Source organism: Lissotriton vulgaris, chromosome 5 (assembly GCF_964263255.1).
Source record: "Lissotriton vulgaris chromosome 5, aLisVul1.2, whole genome shotgun sequence".
NCBI lineage: Eukaryota > Metazoa > Chordata > Amphibia > Caudata > Salamandridae > Lissotriton > Lissotriton vulgaris.
In genome coordinates, this window is record NC_141693.1 from 1,290,849,412 (window position 1) to 1,290,870,701 (window position 21,290).

A 21,290-nucleotide genomic window follows, 5' to 3' on the forward strand; every position below is an offset into this window, starting at 1 on the left:
GCTGCCCAGTTTTGTTAAAGATACTAGTGACTTCTTGAAAAAAATTGATGAATTGGAGTGGAATAATGATATGCTATTGATAAGTTTAGATGTAGAGTCTCTCTACACAAGTATTGCACACACCAGTGGTTTGCAAGCCGTAGCATACTTTTTGAGCAAACGGTCAGTTGAGTACTATGAGCATAATAAGGTTATTATCAGTCTCATAGAATGGTGTCTCAACCACATTTTGTTTCCTGTTTGGTAAGGAAGTGTGGAGACAGGTAAGGGGAGTGGCTATGGGATCCTGTTTCTCCCCCAGCTACGCGTGTTTACACGTAGGCTGGTGGGAGGAACAGGTCCTGAATACCCAGCATAAAGTGTGGGTTGAAGAAAAAGTTGTGAAATATCTTCGATATATATATGATATTTTCATTCTGTGGCAGGGAGATGAGGATGAGGCATCTATGTTTGTCAATGAGATCAACGGCAATTCCCTTAAGCTTAAGTTCACGTCGAAAATAAGCAAACAGGAAATGGAGTTCCTTGACGTGAAGGTTTTTGTCAAGAATGATAGACTAGAAACCACACTTTTCAGAAAGCCCACGGCGGGTAACACCACCCTGCATGCTGCCAGTCTCCATCCCAAACATACAATAAGGAGTATTCCGTTTTGGGAGATACTACGGCTAAAAAGAATATGTAGTTCACCCATCGAATTTGATAAATGTGTACTGGAAATGAAGGCTAGACTCGGGGAGCGGGGCTACTCTAACGCTTTATTGCAGCAGGCGTTAACTAAGGCAGAGACGCGCCCTAGGGAGAATCCTTTGCTGTCAGCTGCAGATAGCAGTTAAGAGACAGAGAGTGTAGAAACACCTACTTATGCCACCTATGACTGTCCTAGGCTAATCAAGTCCTTTAGTAATGAGAAAAATAAGATTAGATCAATTATGAAAAAGAATTGGCCTATTCTGCTAACTGATTCTCTACTAGGCCTGCAGTTGCCTGACAAGCCATTAGTTACCTTTCGAAGGGCAAGAAACATGGGATCTCTGCTTGATACTAGTAGCCCAGAAACATGACAGACCAGCATATGGTTAAAGCCTGCCACAGGGTTTCGCAAGTATTCCACCTGTAGGGCTTGCAAAATTGGAAGTAACAAAACACACTATTGAACGCCTTTTCAACAAAAGATATTCCCATTGTTGGCAGCTTCAACTGCAAAACTGGTTTCGCAGTATATGTACTGACGTGCACCTGCGGCCTTAATTACATCGGCAGTACTAAATTGCAGGTGCACGTCAGTATCCTACAGTACCTCAGAGCCATCCTGCACAGTGACCCCACGCCATTTTAAGAAAAATCACAATAATGACGTGGCCTGCCTATCGTATTTTGTAGTAGGTGCTGTTCCAAAATTGCATAGGGGTGGTAACAGGGAACAGAAGCTGAGGCAGTTGGAGACTATCATGATCTTAGGATTTGATAGTAAATGGCCTAATGGTTTGAATAATTCTGAGGACATGTATACCTTCCTTTAGAACCCCATCTGTGTTTTGTACATGCTCTTCTGTTCTTGTGGCTACTAAGTGATGTCTGGATATTATATGCCCTGCTTTTTGAGTTTGGCCCAGGCGGAACAATACTGGTGTTTAGGTTCCCTGCCACCAAGTATTGTACTATCTGAAATTCCGGCCTTGGTGCACTTGATATTCTAGTTTCTGATTAAAATTCTGTGGGGCAGTCAGGTTCATCATCTTGTTGTATATATAATGAAATTCTGCTCTCTCTTCCTGATTTTATATGGTGTTCACACTTTTTATATATTGGATGTAATAAGGTGTTTTTAGAATTGTGATTTTATATTTGATTTTAACAATGAATTTAGGTTTTATCCTGGATTTTATATTGTTATCAACATTTTTAACACAGTTTCTATATCCCATCATCCTTTACGTGGCACTTTATTCTGAAAATTCTTTGCACTTTCGTATTTTCACAGCTACTTTTGCACAATTGGTTATGGAGTTACTTTTAATTATATATATAAAAAAATGTTATGTGATGTTTACATTAGATCGCATATTTTTAAAAAACTAAAAAAAATGTTTTTTGCACTTTATAATGTTCTTCACATTTCCCCTGAATTGCTAATTTAGTTTTTTGAAATACTGACAATGGTTAAAGGTTATTATTAACCATGGAGGGATGAGCAAGTAAAGGATTTATCCGGGAAGATTCTGGGCTTATCAGTTCGCTGTAGATATATACTCAGCAATGAGCCTTTAAGCCGTTATGTGAAAGCTTATACAATTTAAAATCTTGAATTGTTCATCTTGCCACCTCTATTTCTTCTACTGTTTTTGCATTTATGCACTCTATACTTAGCAACTCATAAGGAACTACTAGTTTCTTTACTATGTCTATGAGCATGTGATCGCTGATGCCATTTTACTCAGGGGGCGTGTCTTTTGTACTCACAACATATATAATAATTGTAAATTAAGTAACAACTTGCATGTGATCAAGGGCCCGCGAGCCCGAAACGCGTCTTGCTGCTGCTGTTTTACCTGTGCCATTAAAGAACGACTGAGGCCAGATCCTGTGGTCTGTCTCCTTTCTATGCCTCGCCAATCGTAGTGATTGGAGGTTGCTTGGGGAGTATCTATGTGTGCATTCATATATATATATATATGTATATATATATATATATATATATATATTTATATATATATATATATATATATATATATATATATATATATATATATATATATATATATATATATATATATATTAATATATATGATACTCTGGTACTCTGGTTGAGCTGACATTGGATAAACAGAAGTGCACAGGACATCAGGACATAACTTCTAGAAAGCAAACTGTAATGTGTGCAATTGAGGTCTAAACAGTGTTAAGATTCTTGATCTTCTAAGCTCCACTGAAGTATTTTTCTTTGAGCAATTTGTTTAGTTCAGGGCACATTATCTCATTTGTAGATGTTTATAAAATGAGAAATACAGCAGATTATTGATCAAAGTTATAATGACACTGATCAAAAGTCATGCTTATGAACATAAATAATTTGTTGTCTCCTGAAGCTTCAGAACCAGGTAAAAAATGTATTCAATAAATATTCTGCCTCAACCTGGGTTATTTTGAAAATTGTGATGGAAAACTGGTGATTATTTTCTGATCAAACAAAGTGACAATTGTTTCCAGCAAAACAACAGTTTTGCTTACACTGAACATGGTAGCATCAACGATTGATTAGTAATGGGGGCTGCAGAGTGAGGAACCTGGAAATAAAAGACAAAGAGAAAGGGCACCTTCCCATGTCTGTGTTGCTAAAACAGCAAAAACATCATCAAAGTAGATAGTGTTCTACAACCTCTGATAGGCACAAATATTGAAGTTGCATGTTAAGCAACCAATGATGGCAGTGACTTTGTTATTCATTGATTGAAAAGTTGTTGCAGAAAAGTATGTAAGGCGACATGTTCTGTGCTGTTAAAGTATAGGCATAAGAGTAGTATCTGCACTTCAAACAAGGAGTCACCTATTCCACAAAAGTTTGAATATTTCAAACCGCATAGCGCAGTTCTTAATCAATATGTGGTATGTGACAGAAAACTACAGGAGAGGAGCAGACTGGGAACACACCTCTTATGGCAGTGAGAGGCGTTCTGAATATACAAATGGCATAGTGTTGGCTCTGTAGGATTGAGAGGGCCAGGATTTACCTTGCTCTTTGCAGAGCAGTTTGGATGATGAAGCATGTAGGAGATGGATAAGAATGGGGATGGCGAATGTACAATAATATTCAAGACACGGAGGTGCTGTTATCGATGCATCAGTGGCAGTACAAGAGCATTATAGAATTGGTCTCATTGAGGGTTGGGAGACAAGAAAAGTATGAATAGATAACGAGTGCCACTGGGAATAGGAAAGAGGAGATGCTGTATTAAGAGTTATGAAGACACTAATCTTGGCAATTTGGAGTTTCAATATGCTTTAAATATGTTTGGTCTAGATATTCAAGCGAAAGAGGAGCAGAATGTAAAATATCTGCTCTGTGATTATGATGAAAAGTCACTGATATAAAGGGCTGTCTAAGAATATAGAATAAAAACATATTGTAAAGAGAAAACTATGAGATAAGGTCCCATCAATGGCTGCCTGAGCATGTGGACTCGCACTTGAGCTTTGTTTGGGACCTCCCCACAGCAACTCACAAGCACCATTGAAGCACGGTCCAGGGATATACTTCTCTGATTAGTGGAAACACTTGTAATGCCATTTCCAGCACTGGCTGAGCAAGTACTTTACAATTTAAATATCAGTAAAATGAAATGATTGAACTGTGTATAGCAGAATGCATTGTGATGCCCAGTAGAGTGAGAACCTCTCTTGTGAAACAAATTATGAATGGGTTGAATTCTGGACATAAAAAATGTGTGGAGACAGGCAATCAGAAAACAAAGAGGCACAGAGTGCCTGATTACGAGTTTCTCGCAATATTCCGACCCATGCGTTAACCCCTTTTTTATGCATGGGTTAGAATTAGGATTTTGAAGGTATTTAACGCATCAAATATTTATTGGATGCGTTAAATAACTCAACCTTCATTAAATGTCGGCAGGTGAAAGCTGCCTAAATTTAACAGGGGAAAGCATACAGTATCAGGTGGATTTTGGTGTGTTAAATACCATTCCCATAAACTCGTAATAAGTGTTATTTATTGCACCTGATAAATAATGTATCCTATGGTACTGTTATTTATTACGGGTGATAAATAATGCCTTAATACGTAATCGGGCCTAGAGTGTAAGATGCAGTTCTCATATTGTACCAGTTATTTGGCAGGAGTTTATTTTCCTGTGGTATTGCATCAGTTGAGAGAGTTGTCACTAGAGATCATGTTAGGCAATACTTCCGAAACATTATGATTGTTTACTCTCATTGATTTAGCATAACAAGACTTAATATTTTTGGTTGATTGTGGCTTCTACAGCCTTAAGATATCCAAGGACTAAAAACACACCTACCAAACTCCATGAAATCAGGCCTTGTCCAGGACTCTTAAACATTCCACAACTCTGTGGATGACCAGGACTCCTCCATTCCCTTCTCATCCCAAAAGTTTGCGGGAATGTTGGATTTCTGGGGCTCCTATAAAATTCCAAATGAATTTGGTCATTGTCTGGGCTTTAACTATACTTCATAACATATCTTCTTTTGCCTCTATAAATTATTTTACTTTTGTTTATTATTATTGTAGTAATATCTAGACTTTTTTCACCTTCCTAGATTCTTCCCCAAAATTTCTCTCCCCAGGGTGTCTTCACTCTTCTTGTGGACCTCAACATTCAGCTCATGTTATTTGTCACTGACCTTGACATAGGTGGCAGATTTAGGTATTGAGAGAGCAGAGTTGGCAGCAAAGTGTACCTATGATAGGAGCTGACTCCAACAATCCCCGGGTATAAGGGGGGTCTTTGAAACCCCAAAAGTCTCCATTAAACTATAAATATTTTCGAGAAAAATGACAAACCCTGGAGTTTAGAGAGTGTAGACAATCCTCAGAGTATGGCAGACAGTGGAAATAGCTTGCAAAGACTGATATCACTGAGACTGTGGAAGCCTTCAACATACCTCAGATCCTTGATGTTTGTGGGAGCCCTGGCAATCCCCAAATTCCTTGGAGCTTAGGAGAGCTCCTGACAATCATGGGGTTCCATGGAGTTTGAGAGGTGTCTCCAGAATGTCCAGATATAATGAAAGATAGAACCTAGAATTGGGACAAGTAGGGGGTTGTTATCCCTTCCATGGGTTTTGCCATCTTCTAACTAGAAGGACACAGTCTAATTCAGTGGCTCAAGCCGCATGGGTCCCATTAGTTTTATTGTTTACCAAAAAATATATCTACACAGTTTTATTGTTTACCAAACAATATCAGCACAACACCATTAGTTGTGATTATGTCTTGTTTATGGTTAGGAGCCCATCCTTAATGTTACAGGAAGTGCACATTAAGTAAAAAGAATACACCAAACTGTGTTAGTAGCTGCATTTACTTGAATGACAAATTTGCTCTTAATTTAAGACCCTGTACCTCAAGGGAGGCAATCACTGTGCTCATTAGGCACATCCACCATTTCAAGGGTATTTTACCTGCACGTAGGATTTGCGCAGCTCCACAACTCTAGGTTTCATCAACAGTACACACAGTTCCAGTTCAAGTGAACATAGCCTTTCTGTCAATAGTGTAAATGTAGAAGATGTTCACAGTAGACACTTTCCTTCAACGGGAAAGACTTTAAAATACCATGTCTTTGCCACCTCATTGTGAGTGCACAGGGCAGTTCAACTTCAGTTTACATTGTCTGACAATCAGGTTACCCATATTCATAAAAACAAAAACATTTTGTCAGAAACGGGCCTCATCTCGAAAGCAAAGGGATTTGTGAAGAAAAACTACACTCGTCTCTTTAGGAGGTACATCATTACAGATTCCAAAGGTAAGTACATGTACTAGATCGTCTCCAGTCCCCAGCAAAATCAAGTCACCCTTTTGACCGACCCTTAAATTATGAAGGTGGAACGTTGAGGGGATAGTGATACTGCACATAAATCTGGCAGCAGCATTGATGTCAGAGCCGGCAAAGGATTATTTGGTGAGTTTATGTACACAGATAACCTTTGCTCTCGATAGATTGCTATCCAATGAAAAATCCCCAGAAAAAAATTGGTGTTTCTTTCCCACAGTGGGAATATGTATTGAATGGTTTGAACACAATTTCTTCCAGCATTCAGGACGACATGAGATACATTTTATCATCAAAAATAGAAGGAATCTTTTATCACTGAATCAGATCTTCATGCAATGACCACAAAGATCTGCCTCCTGAATCTGAACACTTAATGGATTTCCAGATACAAGTCTACGGTTCTTTGCCTACTTTTCCAAAATGGAGGTTTTGATTTCTGTGGACAAACATCAAGAAAGATACTGGTCTGCTTTATATAATAGTGTATCCCCTAAAATTGGTGTAGATAGATTTTCAAAACTGAAAGAGCACTCATTGTGGCCACTGATGATACTCAGATCATCCTGGACCGAGGAGAAACAGTGGCTCTCATTCTAGTCGACCTCTCTGCAGTCTTGGACAGTGTCTCCCACAACACAGTCATAATAAGACTCCATGGGATTGGTATACAAGGATCTACTCTCAGATGGATCTGTTCCTTCCTCACAGGAAGCACCCAAAGGGTCAGTTCCACCCTTTACATCAGAGACCAAGATACTGATAGGCGGAATCCCACAGGGATTATCCCTCAGCCCCACCCTTTTCACCATCTACATGACAACGCTCACCATCATCATCCAATCACAAGACATCACTGTCATCTTCTTCGCCGATGACACCCAGCCCATCCTCTCCCTGACAGACAAGACAACCACCACCAGAACCAACTTTACCAACTGCATGACTGGATGCCAACCAACTGCCTGTAGCTTAACTCCGGCGCCATGAAAGTATTGGTCTTTGGCAAAAAGACCCCCCCCCAATGGGAATCCAGTTTGTGGCTGTTGGAGGTGGGACCAACACTCACACCCAAAGACAATGCAAGAAATCTAGAGATTATCCTGGATGACAAACTCATCATGACAGCTCAAGTAAACGCAGTGTGCACTCCTGCTTCCACATCCTAGACATGCTCCGAAAGATCTTCAAATGGTTGCCGAAGAACACCAGACGGACCATCACACAAGCAGTGATCACCAGCAGGCTGGACTACGGCAAACCCTCTCTATTACAGAATATCCAAACAACTCCTATATAGACTACTTCAGACCATCTAGAACACCACAACAAGACTTATACATGACCTCCCACACTGCACTCCCATCACATTACCCCTCAGGAAACTTCACTGGTTCCCCATTAATATACGAAGCCAATTCAAAACTTCTCATGCACACATACAAAGCTCTACACAACACAGGGCCAGAAAACCTGAACAGCTGCATACACTTTCACCAACCCATCAAACACTTACATCTGCCTCACCCACACACACTCCCCGAATCCGCAAAGCAAAACTGTAGGTCGTTCATTCTCCTGCATCACACCCAAGACATGGAACAACCTCTTTCAACACATCAGAGCCTCCTCCTCACTAATGAGTGTCTGCAAAAAGCTAAAGACCTGGCCCTTTGTATAAGCACCTTCTAGGCCACTCACCGACACACCTGCCAAAGCACCTGGATACTTTCTTGGGTGATTAGTGTGCTATACAAATCTACATAACATAACTTTGCAATGTAGAACACTGTGTATGGCGACCTTGAGCAAAAGGCCTATAACTGTCTGACAACTTCTTCCATATGCATGCAAAGATTTTCTCAAAAAGGGTTCTGGTTAAGGCTTTTAAAATGGAGTGCTGAAAATACACAAGTGAGAACTAACTCTAATCCTTTGACACATGATTAAGAGAAAAAGTTTTATAATCTGTATGAAGGAATTTCCTCCAAATTACTTTTCTTCACTGGAGGACACACTTCGCACACACGTCTCAACTTAAAATCAGAGGCCACACTCCCAGGTTTTTGGAAATGTAGGTGATCATCTTCAAAGTATTACATATCTTGATTGCCTTGCTAGGCAATCAAGATACTCTGTTACTGCAACCAGGACCTTGTTACCAAATTTCTTTTTTAAAACCTTACAGATTATGTTTTCCTTTTAAAATCATGATTCGAAGGTGGTGGTGGATGCAGAGAGGAATTCCCAAAATTACATTGTATTTTAAAAACAAACTTGAGTTCAAGTACAGGTACAAAGAAAACCTTGAACAAGTATACTACCACATCTGTTGCAAATTTGGATTCTAAAACTACCAGAGGAACAGAATGGATCTTCAACACATTAGGAGACTGTTGATATGAAGTTTTTAAAAACATTTTTTTGTAAAGTTTTATTGAAACTTATGCATGGTACAAAGACAGTATTGTGTAATACTTTAGACAATATAACAATATAACAACCTGTGGTGGTGCGAAGTACAGCAGTGTATACATTCTCATGGATCTTTATACATACAGTGCAGTGCATCATGTTAGCGAAAGCAGCCTAATACAGCGGAGCTATACATCAGAGTTAGAGGGTGTGTCATCCTCTTGAGACCGGAGATATAACAGGAGTGGTCCCCAAATGTCCTTGGGCCTAGAAACAGTGGGTAATTCCTCAGCTTATAAGGCCAGGGTATCGCAACAGTATGTCATTTCTTTTAACTAATGTGTGGTAGACGGGCTCGCCCGACTGTCCCATGACATAGCCACCCTTCGCTTAGCTAATAGGAGCACTATTGTGATAAGTCTACACACAGCTCCCTTCAAGGAAGGTATCAATCCCAACAAGCACACCTGCGTGGTACAATCCACAGTAATGTCAGTCGTTTCTTGCATTATTTTAATAACAGCTACCCAGAATGCCGCCACCTTTCCACATTGCCATGCCAGATGCCAGAAATCTGCACCTGAACTGCCACACCTTTTGCATTTATCGTTATCCCTGAGGCCACCTTTAAATAACGTGTGTGGAGTGTGATAAACTTGATGCAAGTACCTAAAATGAATTATGTATAAATTTCCATTGGACATGAGTGCATTAGTTAGCTGGCAACAGTACCCCCAGTACTTCTGTGTGATCTGTGGATCTAATCTTTTGTTCCACTGTTCCATGCTCTTGTGTGAGGTAAAGGGGTGTCGCCGCTAGCGGCCTGGTAGAGTTTAGTCACCAACTTGTGTCTCCTAGGGGTGGTGAGCAGGGTGTGTAGAGCTGGAAGCGTCGGGGGCTTGGACGGGAATGTGGGGTAGGGTGCCTGTAGTGCCTTCTTCAGTCTGTGGATAGTAAAGATTAATAGAGGTGTCGGATCTTTGCACATAGCTGAGATCTGCTTGTGTTAAAAAACTACCCCCAGGGAAGAGGTCTTGCATCTTGTTCATCCCGGCTAGACTCGGAGTACACATGATACCTTTTTCGCATGTGACCGAAACTCAAGCATGGTGCGCTAGGGGCATAAAACAGGAATATAACAGCAGTTTCCCAGCCCTGCGGCCTAGTGTCGGCCAGGCTGCCGATGGTAGCGTCAATTAAATTCATTTCTGAGCTGGGCGTGCCTCTATGTGTGTGGGTCAGTACGGAACCCAGGGGGATGGGATGTGCATCACCATCCTCCATTCCTGTGGAATAAAATTGTGATTGTGATACTTTAACGAGGCCAGTCCGACTGGGGTTGATAGTGAACCGGTGCTTGACTGGTGGAAGGTGACTCCGTTCAATATTCCCCTTATCTCTTTGCAGCATGACGAGTGGAGTGACCCCACATATCCCACGCATGAGGCGGCAGCTGGTTTCTGACAGGGTCCCTTTAACTGGGAGAGTGCTATTGAGGAGAACCAACCTGCTGCTGACATCACTGTGCCTCGTCCAATAAGGACAAGAGAATCCTGGAAGGAGGTGTGCAGAATCACCGGTGGAGAAGAGAGGAAGGAGTCGGAGGAGGTCGTAAGCGGAGGAGAGTGGACACTGTCAGAAGGAGAACAGAATCAGGAGTTTGCCGTGGAGTACGCGGGAGTCCCGGGAAAGTCAGGAGGTCAACGGAAATGCGCTTCGCCCAACCACGCTCACGGAGGAGCGTGGCTCTCCCAGGTACGGGACCGGTTTGCGGCTGGGTTGGGAGGCCGGAGAGTCCTGACGAGTAGGCTGGAACTCCCTTCTGTCCCCTGCCTGTCCCCTACCCTTGAGCACCCTCACACTTCTTAGTAGCCGTATGTCACGGGTTGGGTACCACCTCACCTCCTTCCCCTATTTTGCCTTCATTTCAGCACACTTACACCCCTTATTATTTCTTTCCCCATCAAACCTCTTGGAGCCTCCAGAGTCTCGGACCCGGATTGTGGCCTGTGGAGAACCTGTGGAGAGTGAGAAGACACGTAGTGCATGCCGGATAAGAAGACATTATCCCATTTCCACACAAAAAGACTGGCTTCTCAGAGGAGAAGAGTGTATCAAATAATAAAACCTTCTTTTTCACGATCTGGTCTTCAGTCCGATTACTCTAACCCGCTACAGATACACTGTTGATATGATGTTGATATGTTTGGAGCTAGGTAGTGGTATACATCTAGGAAAGTTCTTCATGAGTATGCATACAAACTAGGAGAGAGAGGTTTATTGAAACACAAGTGATACCAATGCCAAATATATTGGTTATATTTTACTTCAAGGAATGCCAGAGTTGAATCAATATACCAGAGAGCCTGAGGTGTAGCTATATTCTGGAGGTATTCTGGAGGTATGTCACATCCTCTAGAGAGTGATTAAAGAGTATACATAGAGGCATGATAATAGATACATAATTGTTGTCTTAGAGGATTCCCTATGACCCAAGTAGATGACAATACCTAGCAAAGTGGTAATTCAAAGTGGTGATAGCTACTGCCACTGTCTTCTTTCTTGTCCCATTGCCATAGGTCTCCTGCTTAGCCATCATATTCCCATTGTGAGTTGTTGGCCCTGTACACAGTGACGTGTGGACAGTCATTTCTCCCAATGGATTCAGAATTCTGGATAGTGTATTCTGACAGCACACTTTAGACAAAATCTGTAGTACCATAGAAGAAGGTCTTCAAGGAAAGGAATTTCAAGTCAGAAAAGCCATGGATTTGAAGTGTTTGAACATCAATAAGGCAAACCACAGAGATCCTATGATAAGATGGGATTCCAGTCCAAAGGAAACAGCTGCATTAAGTTAATTTGATATAGTTTGAGGACAGTGCAAACCAGGGGTATGGATTACTTGGCCTGTTCCCATAAACAACAACAGCCTCCACAAACATCTTGAAGTTAAAGCCTGACTTTGCAAGATGTCTAGAAAAGAAAATGGTCTCATCTTCCTAGCAAAGGAGTGAGTTGATATTTTTGGCAAGGTCCAATAACAGAAAAATAACCACCTGCTCTTGCACTGTGCTGGGATACTTTCTAGAAGGCCTAACATATTGCTATTGTACTATATTCTGGGGGAGTATCTTGTGGCAGTCACCAGGGTGTCCACATTCTTTTATGAGAAGATGAGATGGGGAAATGCTAGATTTTTATGAATCAGGCCAGGACAAGAGATGGTAGGGAGGGATTCAATATTTGCCCCTTCAGGAACAAGAGGTCGCTTCTAATGGAGGTTGATATGTATCCTCTGATGAGGAGAACAAACAGACTAGAGAGTCCAGGTAAGGACTCTAGAATAAGATTTTGGACTTTCTTTGATTTTCAGGAGAGCTCAGCCAATCAGAGGGGCTGGTTTAAAGGTATAGCGTAGCTCCCCAGCCCAACTAAATATTATCCAGTTCCTTAGGGACGTGTCCCCCTACCAATCCACAGAGGATAGGCAATGATAACTTGGCATCCTCAGTCCTTGAAGAAGGATTCAAATACATCTTGATGGATTTTACCTTTAAGGATGGAATAAAGATGCCTACTCAGGTTGTCTGTACTCTAGTTGTTGACCCATGCAATGTGTGATCCTATCAGTTACAAGTATAGGGTGATGGTGGAGTAAAGCCCACTCCACAGTTCTACCTCCATCTAGAAGTTGTATGTTGTGCACACACCATGCTTCTTTTGAATTCAGAGGACTGGATGTGGTGTTGTACTTGTGAACCATCACTATTCTGGACCTGACCACTGGAAGGGATGTTTTTAAGTCAGAAGTACCACGTTCTGATCTGTCCCATGAGGCATTAATAAAGAAATGCTGCAGGGACCTGTCTGACCTATCTTCAGATCACTGAAATGTTCTGGCACAACCCAGCAGCAGCAAATGTGAGAGTACGTGTATATCCAACTAATCAGTATGCTGAGTCAATGGTGTGAGATCGAAAGTTGGACGTCTAAGCCCTGGTTGCCTCTCCACGCTTATTTGGTTTATCATTTAAGGCCTAAGGCCTCACACCTGTGAGATGGGGAGAAAATCCATCAGCCTTGGGTCGAGAGAAACAGAGGGGGATGTTTCTGAACTTCTTTACAGCTTTGCTCAGTCAAAGGAACTCACGGTGTGCCTTAGTGACATTCTTCCGACATAACCAAATGCTGTTGATGGCCAATATTCACCCGTCACAAAATGGAGGATAGGGGGTAGGAAAATACTATACGGGTGTCCTCAGCAGCACTGGAATAAATTGGTGGTGCAGTGTCAATAACACTAAAAACAGTTTTTAAAATTGTTATACAATTTAATTGGTTTGATTGTATCTTTCCAATGTTTTCTCCACAGTATAAGGTTAGAGGTTGGCTTTTTCTTTTAGTACTTCAGATCTAAGGCAGATATAAGAAAATCACCTTGGTGTAATTTGTTGCAACATTGAGCATCTGTCAACAGATTTTCATATTTTATTTCCATAGGCAGATCACCTTAGTGCTACCTTTAAAGGTACACCACCACTTATGTAAATCATTTTAGGGTCTCTCACATTAGGTGTTGTGAAAATGTCTCTTGTGAAGCACTGACTTCCACCCACGTCTGCCTGATGCGGGCCCAGAAGTCTTGTTGGATGAGTTTTTTTAGTTGATCAAAAATATGGCCCCATTCAGTGTTTCCAACAATGAAAGAGCAAAAGAAAAAAACCCATTTTTCTAAAGAATTGCTGCTGGTTAAGAAGTAGAATGTTTGAGGAAAATAAATCTGATTATTTAGTTAAAATCTAATAGGTACATGAGAATTCACTCTAGAAGCTTCAGTATTTTCAACTCTGAATAAATTATGTACACCTGAGCAAAAAATTATGAGGACACTGCTAAAGGATGCAATAAAATGGCTCCCGTAGTTCTAAAATGAACAATTTCCAGGAATGTATGGCAATCCACTAACCTTGATTCCTTCCACAGCTGAAATACCAATTTAGTCTAAATCTTAGTTTAATCACTGTTGGCCTTTGGATGAACAGAGTTCCTACCTCTTTTTTAACATTTTTCAGGATCCCCTGAGGGAATTCTTTATCCCAGACTTTATTTTTTTTTTAAAAGACCACCTGCCTTAGGATCTGTCAACTGAATATCATAAATGCATTGTTACATTTCACTTTGTTGCTTTAGTTGACATCTCTGTTATCTCAATACATCCATGTCTCTACTAATTCTTGGTGAAGGGAGCCTGTACCCGGCTGGAAGGATCTATGGAAAAAGAAAACCTGATGCATTTTGTTCAAGTAGTCTTTCGACAAAGCCTCGGCACAGAGCTAGTTGCTGTAGCAGCTTTCGATGAGTTTAAAATTCAATCCAATCATGGCAAACATCCGCCTTTAGTTTTGCAGAACTTCTTTGTAGCCCTAGATACAGTGGATCACTAGCACTGGTTAGACAGGCTTTGAGTGTCTTTGCTATCCAAGGTACTGCACAAGCTTGGATCCAAGACTGTTTGGGAAACTAGGTCCATCCGTTCTTGCTTACACATCATCGCCACGTCTTGTTCACCAAGCACAATAATTTCCCCTCGGTTATCTAATCTCTGTGGGCCCGATTCACAAAGGTAAAGTTAGACCAAAAGTCTAACTTTACTACTTTTCGGTATTCACAAATGTAAGCTACTACTAGTAACTTTACTACTAGGATCTCCCTCCGCCTGAGGAGACCAAGTCGACACTTCTGAGAGAAACCAGTCCCCCTTGAGGTCTGCACACATACTATACAAAAGCTGAGACTGGCTTTAGTCACCAAAATATGAAACAGGAAGTCCATAAGACGATCTTTGTTTTCCTCCGTATATCCTTTATTTCATATCAACAAAGCGTTCATAACATCCAAGACAGGCAGCCGACGCATGTTTCATCCCAAAAGGATTCTCAAGGCTCGACCGAAATAGTAAAGCGGTTCATATTGCAGAATCGCAGAAACGTAAAAGAAACATAATCCTTAGTAGATGTATGAAGCCTGTGGTAATGGGATCCGGTTACATCTGCTCCCAGATACGTGTAGCTATCTGGATTGTACGCGGTCGGACTCGTCATTGCCACAGGCTTATCACGGCCTGGATGTTGTTCACACGGAGGGAACGGGAGCAAATGTAACCGGTTGCCATTTTTTTTTAAACTATGGTAAGCCAGTACTGTTTCTTTGTCGCACAATCATCTGAAATGGTCAGTCGGCCCTGTTGAAGGCGGTCAGGAGCCAGGCAGTCAACGAAAGCGATGAATGACTAGGTTGGAGAATCTTGCCTGATTTCTTGGTGAGAAGGTTGGTTTGCACAGAAGCATCCTGTGTACTGAATAGGTAGGCGAAGCAAGTCTGGAAAGCACCACTTTTGTGGCTCTTCTAGAGCAATAGGAATCATTGTTATCCTGGATTGCCTGAGTATTACAATCGCTTTTGGCAGCATGTGGATCAGGAAAAACGCATACGTGAATGAAATATTGAGAGATGTGAACATTCCCTGAAAAGACGCCTGTAAGATAGCGACCAGATCTGCATTGGTGCAGTCGGGCAACAAAACACTGGAGAGGGGAGCTGAAGTATCTGATGTAGCTCCTTGCATAGCATCTTGTAAGCTTGAGCTAGATGTTAACGATGAGGGGGCCAGCATGAACGGTGGGGCCAAGGGAGGCGCCAGGACCAAAGCAAGAGGCGCAGGGCGCCCGATGCACCAGACGCACACAAATCAGAATTCTCATGTACCCCCGTAGGGACAATAGGATCTCCAACCTCGCACTCTATATCCCCATCTCGCCCTACTCTAGCCTCCATACTGGCTCCCAAAAGCTCTGGGCTTTCTACGCTACCTGTAGCCATATCTATTAGGGTATTATTAGAAGAGACCGCAATGCTCTTTACCCCCTCAGGACCAATAGCCTCTGCTGATGATTTCTCTAAGTTATCAGAGATAGCATTGTTATCTAGTAAAAAAACACTTGTGGGACAACCTTAAAGTATGACCTGAGTGACGGAGTTATTTTAGAGACCGAGCTAGAAGATTTGCCCTTAGACCCCTTTGATTTACATGTGTAGGCACGCTTTGCCTTAACCTGGCCTGTCAGGTATGAGGAGAGTTTCTTTTTGCTGTTTCCGCTAGCGTTGTCGAGGTTAGAGTTGCTGGCATGCACAGATTCCACAGGGTTGGTCACAGGGTTAGTCACAGGCACAGCTTCAGCTATGCTTGGTACTAGGGTGTCAAGGGGTACAAGGGGGTCTTGATGCTGCAAATGCTTATTTTTTGCTTTTTTGGGCTCCCCTCCAACCCTTGTGCTTATTTCCCCTCAGATGGTATGCCCCCTCTGCCCCGTTACCGCCATTGCTACTGATGTCTCTGCAGCTTCCACCTCCTTCGCTCCGTACGTGTTCTGCAGGCAACTCTCCCTCTTCTAGCGTATCCTCCGCAAATGTTTCAGATACCACCGCTTCCATAACAGGACGCGCGGCAGCTCCACGACGTCCTCGAAGCAGGGCCGGCCTTAGGCATGTGCAAGCTGTGCACCTGCACAGGGCCGCCAACCCCCAGGGGCCGCCACGAATCGGATACATACATATTCGTGGCGGCCCCTGGCAGGATTCGGCGGCCTCCGACCCCGGCTGCCGTCAGACTGCCACCCAAAGGAAGCACGGGAAATTAGCCATCACGGGCTGACCTTTCACAAGACAGCTAAGGTTATGCACATAGCATTTGCTGCTGAAGTTCGGAAATAAGCAACGAAGATGAACTAAAATGCAAACAAAAAGATCCATGTTTGTAGCTTTTCGACATCGTTTAAAGGAAATACTTGTTATTGTCTGTTTTGTGCATGGCTGTTTTCTGTCGTGCTCCCTATATATCATGCTGCAACTTTAATAATGTTAGCCAAGACGGATCAGGAAATCACAGCCGTAGCTCGAGGCAAAAAAGAAAAATAAAGTCAAAAGAGGTGCTTCTCCCAAGCCTCACCTAGAGAGCAGCAGTATTGGCTATGCGTGAGAATAAGCAAACGAATCGATCGCCACGGTGGGTTGATGGCTACTGGTCGTTTTGATGGATATGACTGTAAAAAAAAGTCCAGATCGGTTCGCAGTGGACCTCAAAGCATGTCATCTAAAACCAAAGAGACAAAAAAAGTGACAGCTGCGGAGAGTACACTGCAGTCAGTCAATGGTTCCTGTGATTTATTGTTCCATCTGCCTTGCTGCTTTGAGGACAAGTTCCTCCTGATTTGGTTAAAATGAAAAGGGCCTTAGAGAGCAGAACCTGCGTTTTGAAAACGCGCAGAAACTATTTTTTCTTTTCCTTGATTTATGTCTTTTCCTCCACAACGCTTGCACCAAACTGTTAGCCAATAATGATTGCAGAGAAATTGGAACTTAATTCCGCACACATACAAATAGATGAAGAAAAAAAAACACACACACACAAGAAGGACATGACCAAGTTATTTGCTCTGTTAGTGGCAGTGCCAACCAGGGCTTCTGTGTTTGTGGAAGTGAATTCTTAATGATAGCCAGAACAGCTACGGCCAATTACAAGGCAGTCTTAGAAAAATATAGGGGAGGAGCGACCTACACTGTGTTCTCTTGGTAGTTCTTTCTTTCTTTATTTAATTATTAAGGCGTTTTATGAATCGCCAAATTGTCACCTTGCACTTACTTGAAATAGCTGCGAAAAAAATGAGAAACACAACAAATTGTGTTACTGAAAAATGGGTGCAAATAAATAGGGCGATAATAAGCGGGGTTAGAAACACATAGTTCTGACTCCTAGTTTAGTACGAAGACAAAATTTATTGTTTGTGAGCATTCCTTTTACTAACTTCCAGTTCCAGGAACTCCACATAGCCCACCATTGCACCACAATCCCCCTTTCTACTAATACTGGGGTCCTCAACAAGCTCTACCAGTGTTCCTCAATCCTGACCTGCAGCTCCACCTGGTGTTTCAATACTGGCATCTCCAACACACTTCAATACTGGCCCTAAAGCTGACCACACAACACAGCCCTACCAATGCACCTCAGTACTGGCCCTAAGGATGCACACACAACACAGTTCTACCAATGCACCTCAGTACTGGCCCTACGGATGCACACACAACACAGCTCTACCAATGTTCCTCAATACTGGCCCTGAACATGCACAGTTCCACCAATTAACCTCAGTTCAGGCCCTGACGATGCACACACCCCACAGCTCTACCAATGCTTCTCAATACTGGCTCTGAAGACGCACACATCTCTATCAATGCTCCTCAATAGTGATCCCTGAACATGCACAGCTCGACCAATTAACCTCAGTTCAGGCCCTGACGATGCACACACCCCACAGCTCTATCAATGCTCCTCAATACTGGCCCTGAGCATGCACAGCTCCACCAATGCACCTCAATACTGGTCCTGAGGACGCACACACCACACAGCTCTACCAATGCTCCTCAGTACTGGCCCTAAAGACACACACATCTCTCAATGCTCCTCAATACTGGCCCTGAACATGCACAGCTACACCAATGCACCTCAATACTGGCCCTAAAGATGCACACACCACACAGCTCTACCAATCACCTCAATCCTGGTCCTGAAGATGCACACACCACACAGCTCTACCAATGCACCTCTATACTGGCCCTGAAGACACACACCACACAGCTCTACCACTGCACCTCAAGACTGGCCCTGAAGATGCACACACTACAAAGCTCTACCAATGCACCTCAGTACTGGCCCGAGGTCGCACAGCACTGCCAATGCATCTCAAGACTGTCCCTGAAGATGCACAAAGCTCTACCAATGCACCTCAATACTTGCCCTGAAGACGCACACAGCTCTGCCAATGCACCTCAGTACTGGCCCAGAAAACGCACACCTCTACCAATGCACCTCAGTACTTGCCCTGAAAGACCCACACACCACACAGCTCTGCCAATACACCTCAGTCCTAGCCTACATACACTGGTTCTTATGGTGGTTTTCTCTGAATGGACGTTCGGATGCTAGTAACCTCTTGACGCCCTTCAGGTGCAATTGAAGCCATTTTAGCCTCAGTGGAAGCCCCCCTCTCCCCTCCCCAGGAGTGTCAGGGGGCTGGTCTTTGCTCCCCTCTCACACCGCTCACCTTCCTGCGCAGCCGCAGGTGACCCGTGAGGATGCCCGGGGCCCCCACCTACGCTCATTGCACAGGGCCACCATGAGCCTAGAGCCGCCCCTGCTCGAAGAAGACTTCGAGTCCGGCGCCCACGTCGGAGCTCCAGGGTGGCCAGGCTCCACACCGACCGGCTCGCAGTACTCAGTAATCCCCGGCTCAAGACTGTAATCGCCTGCCGGCTCGCAGGATCCGAAACAGGCTTCTCAGGTAAACACGTCCCCTGAATATACATGGGGTCTAGCGGCAAGTGATCGAGAAACGGCTAAATAAACGCCGACCTTTTCACACAAAAGAACAAAAAGAACTCTACATGCTCACACACGGCAGCAATGCTGCAAACTGTATTATTCTCTAAAACCGCATTCAGTCTCGCCCCGGTAACTTCAGAAAAAAAACGCCAACCGGGAGTCCACGAGCAGAGCACTGCAGCAGCTCAAGCAGCTGCCGCCATGTTTCCCCATGCATTCACAACAAGGCAATGTGTTAAGCTCTACCATACCACGTTGCCTTTTTTCTCTTAACGCATGCTCATTTTCACTGGTGCTTCAATCGCGGCCACCCATCTCTTCTGTTTGCTGCACTTGTGCTGCTTCCAAGAATAAAGCTAAAGATGCAAACTAACATTTTTGCCTCTGATTTCAAATTCCTTCACATTTACAGCACAGGACGTTTTAAAGTTTTCTGTTTTGCATTTTGATCACATTTGTATATACTTTATTAATCTGCTATTATTATTTAATAACCTAAACAGCCACAGACCTACTGAATAGGTGTCATGAACCCTGAGGGGGGCCACGGACCACAGGTTCAGAACCTCTGCTCTCTGGTGTCGAACCAGTTCCGAAAAATGAGCGTGGTCAGAAGCATCTTAAGTATGTCATCCCAAAACAGTGAGCCATTCAGACTCGAAAACCTGATTTGTGGATTCCAGGAGGATGTTGCTTTCAACATGCAGTTGGGCTGTGACCATTTCTCCTTGGCCGATCCTTGGGGGTCCAGCAATGGGCCATTAGTGAATGGGATCAGTGGGGTTGAGGGTGACTTTCCTGAGGTTAGGTATCACGTTTGAGCTTTTAAAGGAGGTGGGTACTTCTATGTTTGAAAGAGCTAGAAATGAATGTGTCACAGGCGAGGCAAGTATATTAGCATGGGCCTCAGCATTCCTTGTTCGACCTGGGGGATTAAAATAATTTTAGGATCTCTTGGGGTCTGAAGGAGAAGGACTGTATGGTCTATTGTGTCGAATGAGGCCGACAGATAGTGATGTATAAGAATGCACAAAACATTCCAGGGATGTCATTCCAACAGACAGTAATGCAGACAAGGAAACCTGATTTGTGGGATTCCAAGTGGAGTTTTTTGTCAACATGCTGTGACCATCTTTTCTTTGTAGATTCATGTGAATCCAGCAATGGGACGCTAGTGATTGGCATCAGTGTGGTTGAGGACATTACTGGTGACTTTTTTAAGGAAGGGGGTCATTTTTAGGGAGCTGATAGTGAATGCAGCCACAGGTGAGGCAAGCGTATAGCACGTCTGGCAGTAATTCAGTGGGTCATGGGCCCCAGCAATCCTAGCTGGGTCTGACAGATTGCAATAATATTAAGATCTGTTGAGTTCTAACGGAATAAAGGCGAAGTATTTCTTGTGACCTCCTTTTGGAATGTGTCCTTGTGGCCGACAGAACTGGGCAACCTTCCGAAGCCTGTGGAGAAGGCAAGAAACTAGGAGGAGTTTTTGACACTAAATTCTGCTTCTCCACACGAATCAATGAAATTACTTCTGAGTTTATTTTTATGCTACAAGTTCTTCAAAAGGTTCTCCTGTATATTCCATTCGACCTACAGAAGATTGTGTTGATGGCCCTCATCATTTCCAAAATGGATTACTGTAGCGCGCTTTATCTTGGCACATCCAAATATCTGCTAAAGAAATTGCAGTCTCTTCAGAACGCTGCAGCCTGCACACTTTTGAAAATTCCCAATTTTAAATCGGTGTCTCATTTACTGCATGGATTGCACTGGTTACCGGTAGAGAAGAGGATCTCTTTTAAGGCAATGTGCCTTATGCACAAGGAAGGCTCTTCACAAGACAGGTCTGTCTTATTTCAAGAACGATGCTCATTGTACCGGCCAAGCAGAAGTCTTAG

At 43.1% G+C, this 21,290-nt stretch overlaps 1 protein-coding gene across 4 annotated transcripts in view; it reads right to left on the reverse strand.

Annotated features, from left to right (window-relative positions):
• ELAPOR1 (endosome-lysosome associated apoptosis and autophagy regulator 1) overlaps window positions 1-21,290 on the reverse strand; it is a 483,435-nt gene that overhangs the window by 40,483 nt on the left and 421,662 nt on the right. The window contains exon 22 of one of the 4 annotated variants that reach the window (XM_086923176.1): window positions 5,037-5,160. The exons of 2 other annotated variants lie outside the window; for them this stretch is intronic. In XM_086923176.1, coding sequence (XP_086779302.1) covers window positions 5,071-5,160 — 90 coding nt within the window. In that variant the 3' untranslated portion in view covers window positions 5,037-5,070. Of the gene's footprint in view, window positions 1-5,036; window positions 5,161-5,644; window positions 5,780-21,290 lie in introns of those variants that run through there. One more of the 4 variants, XM_086923179.1, reaches the window with a different exon arrangement.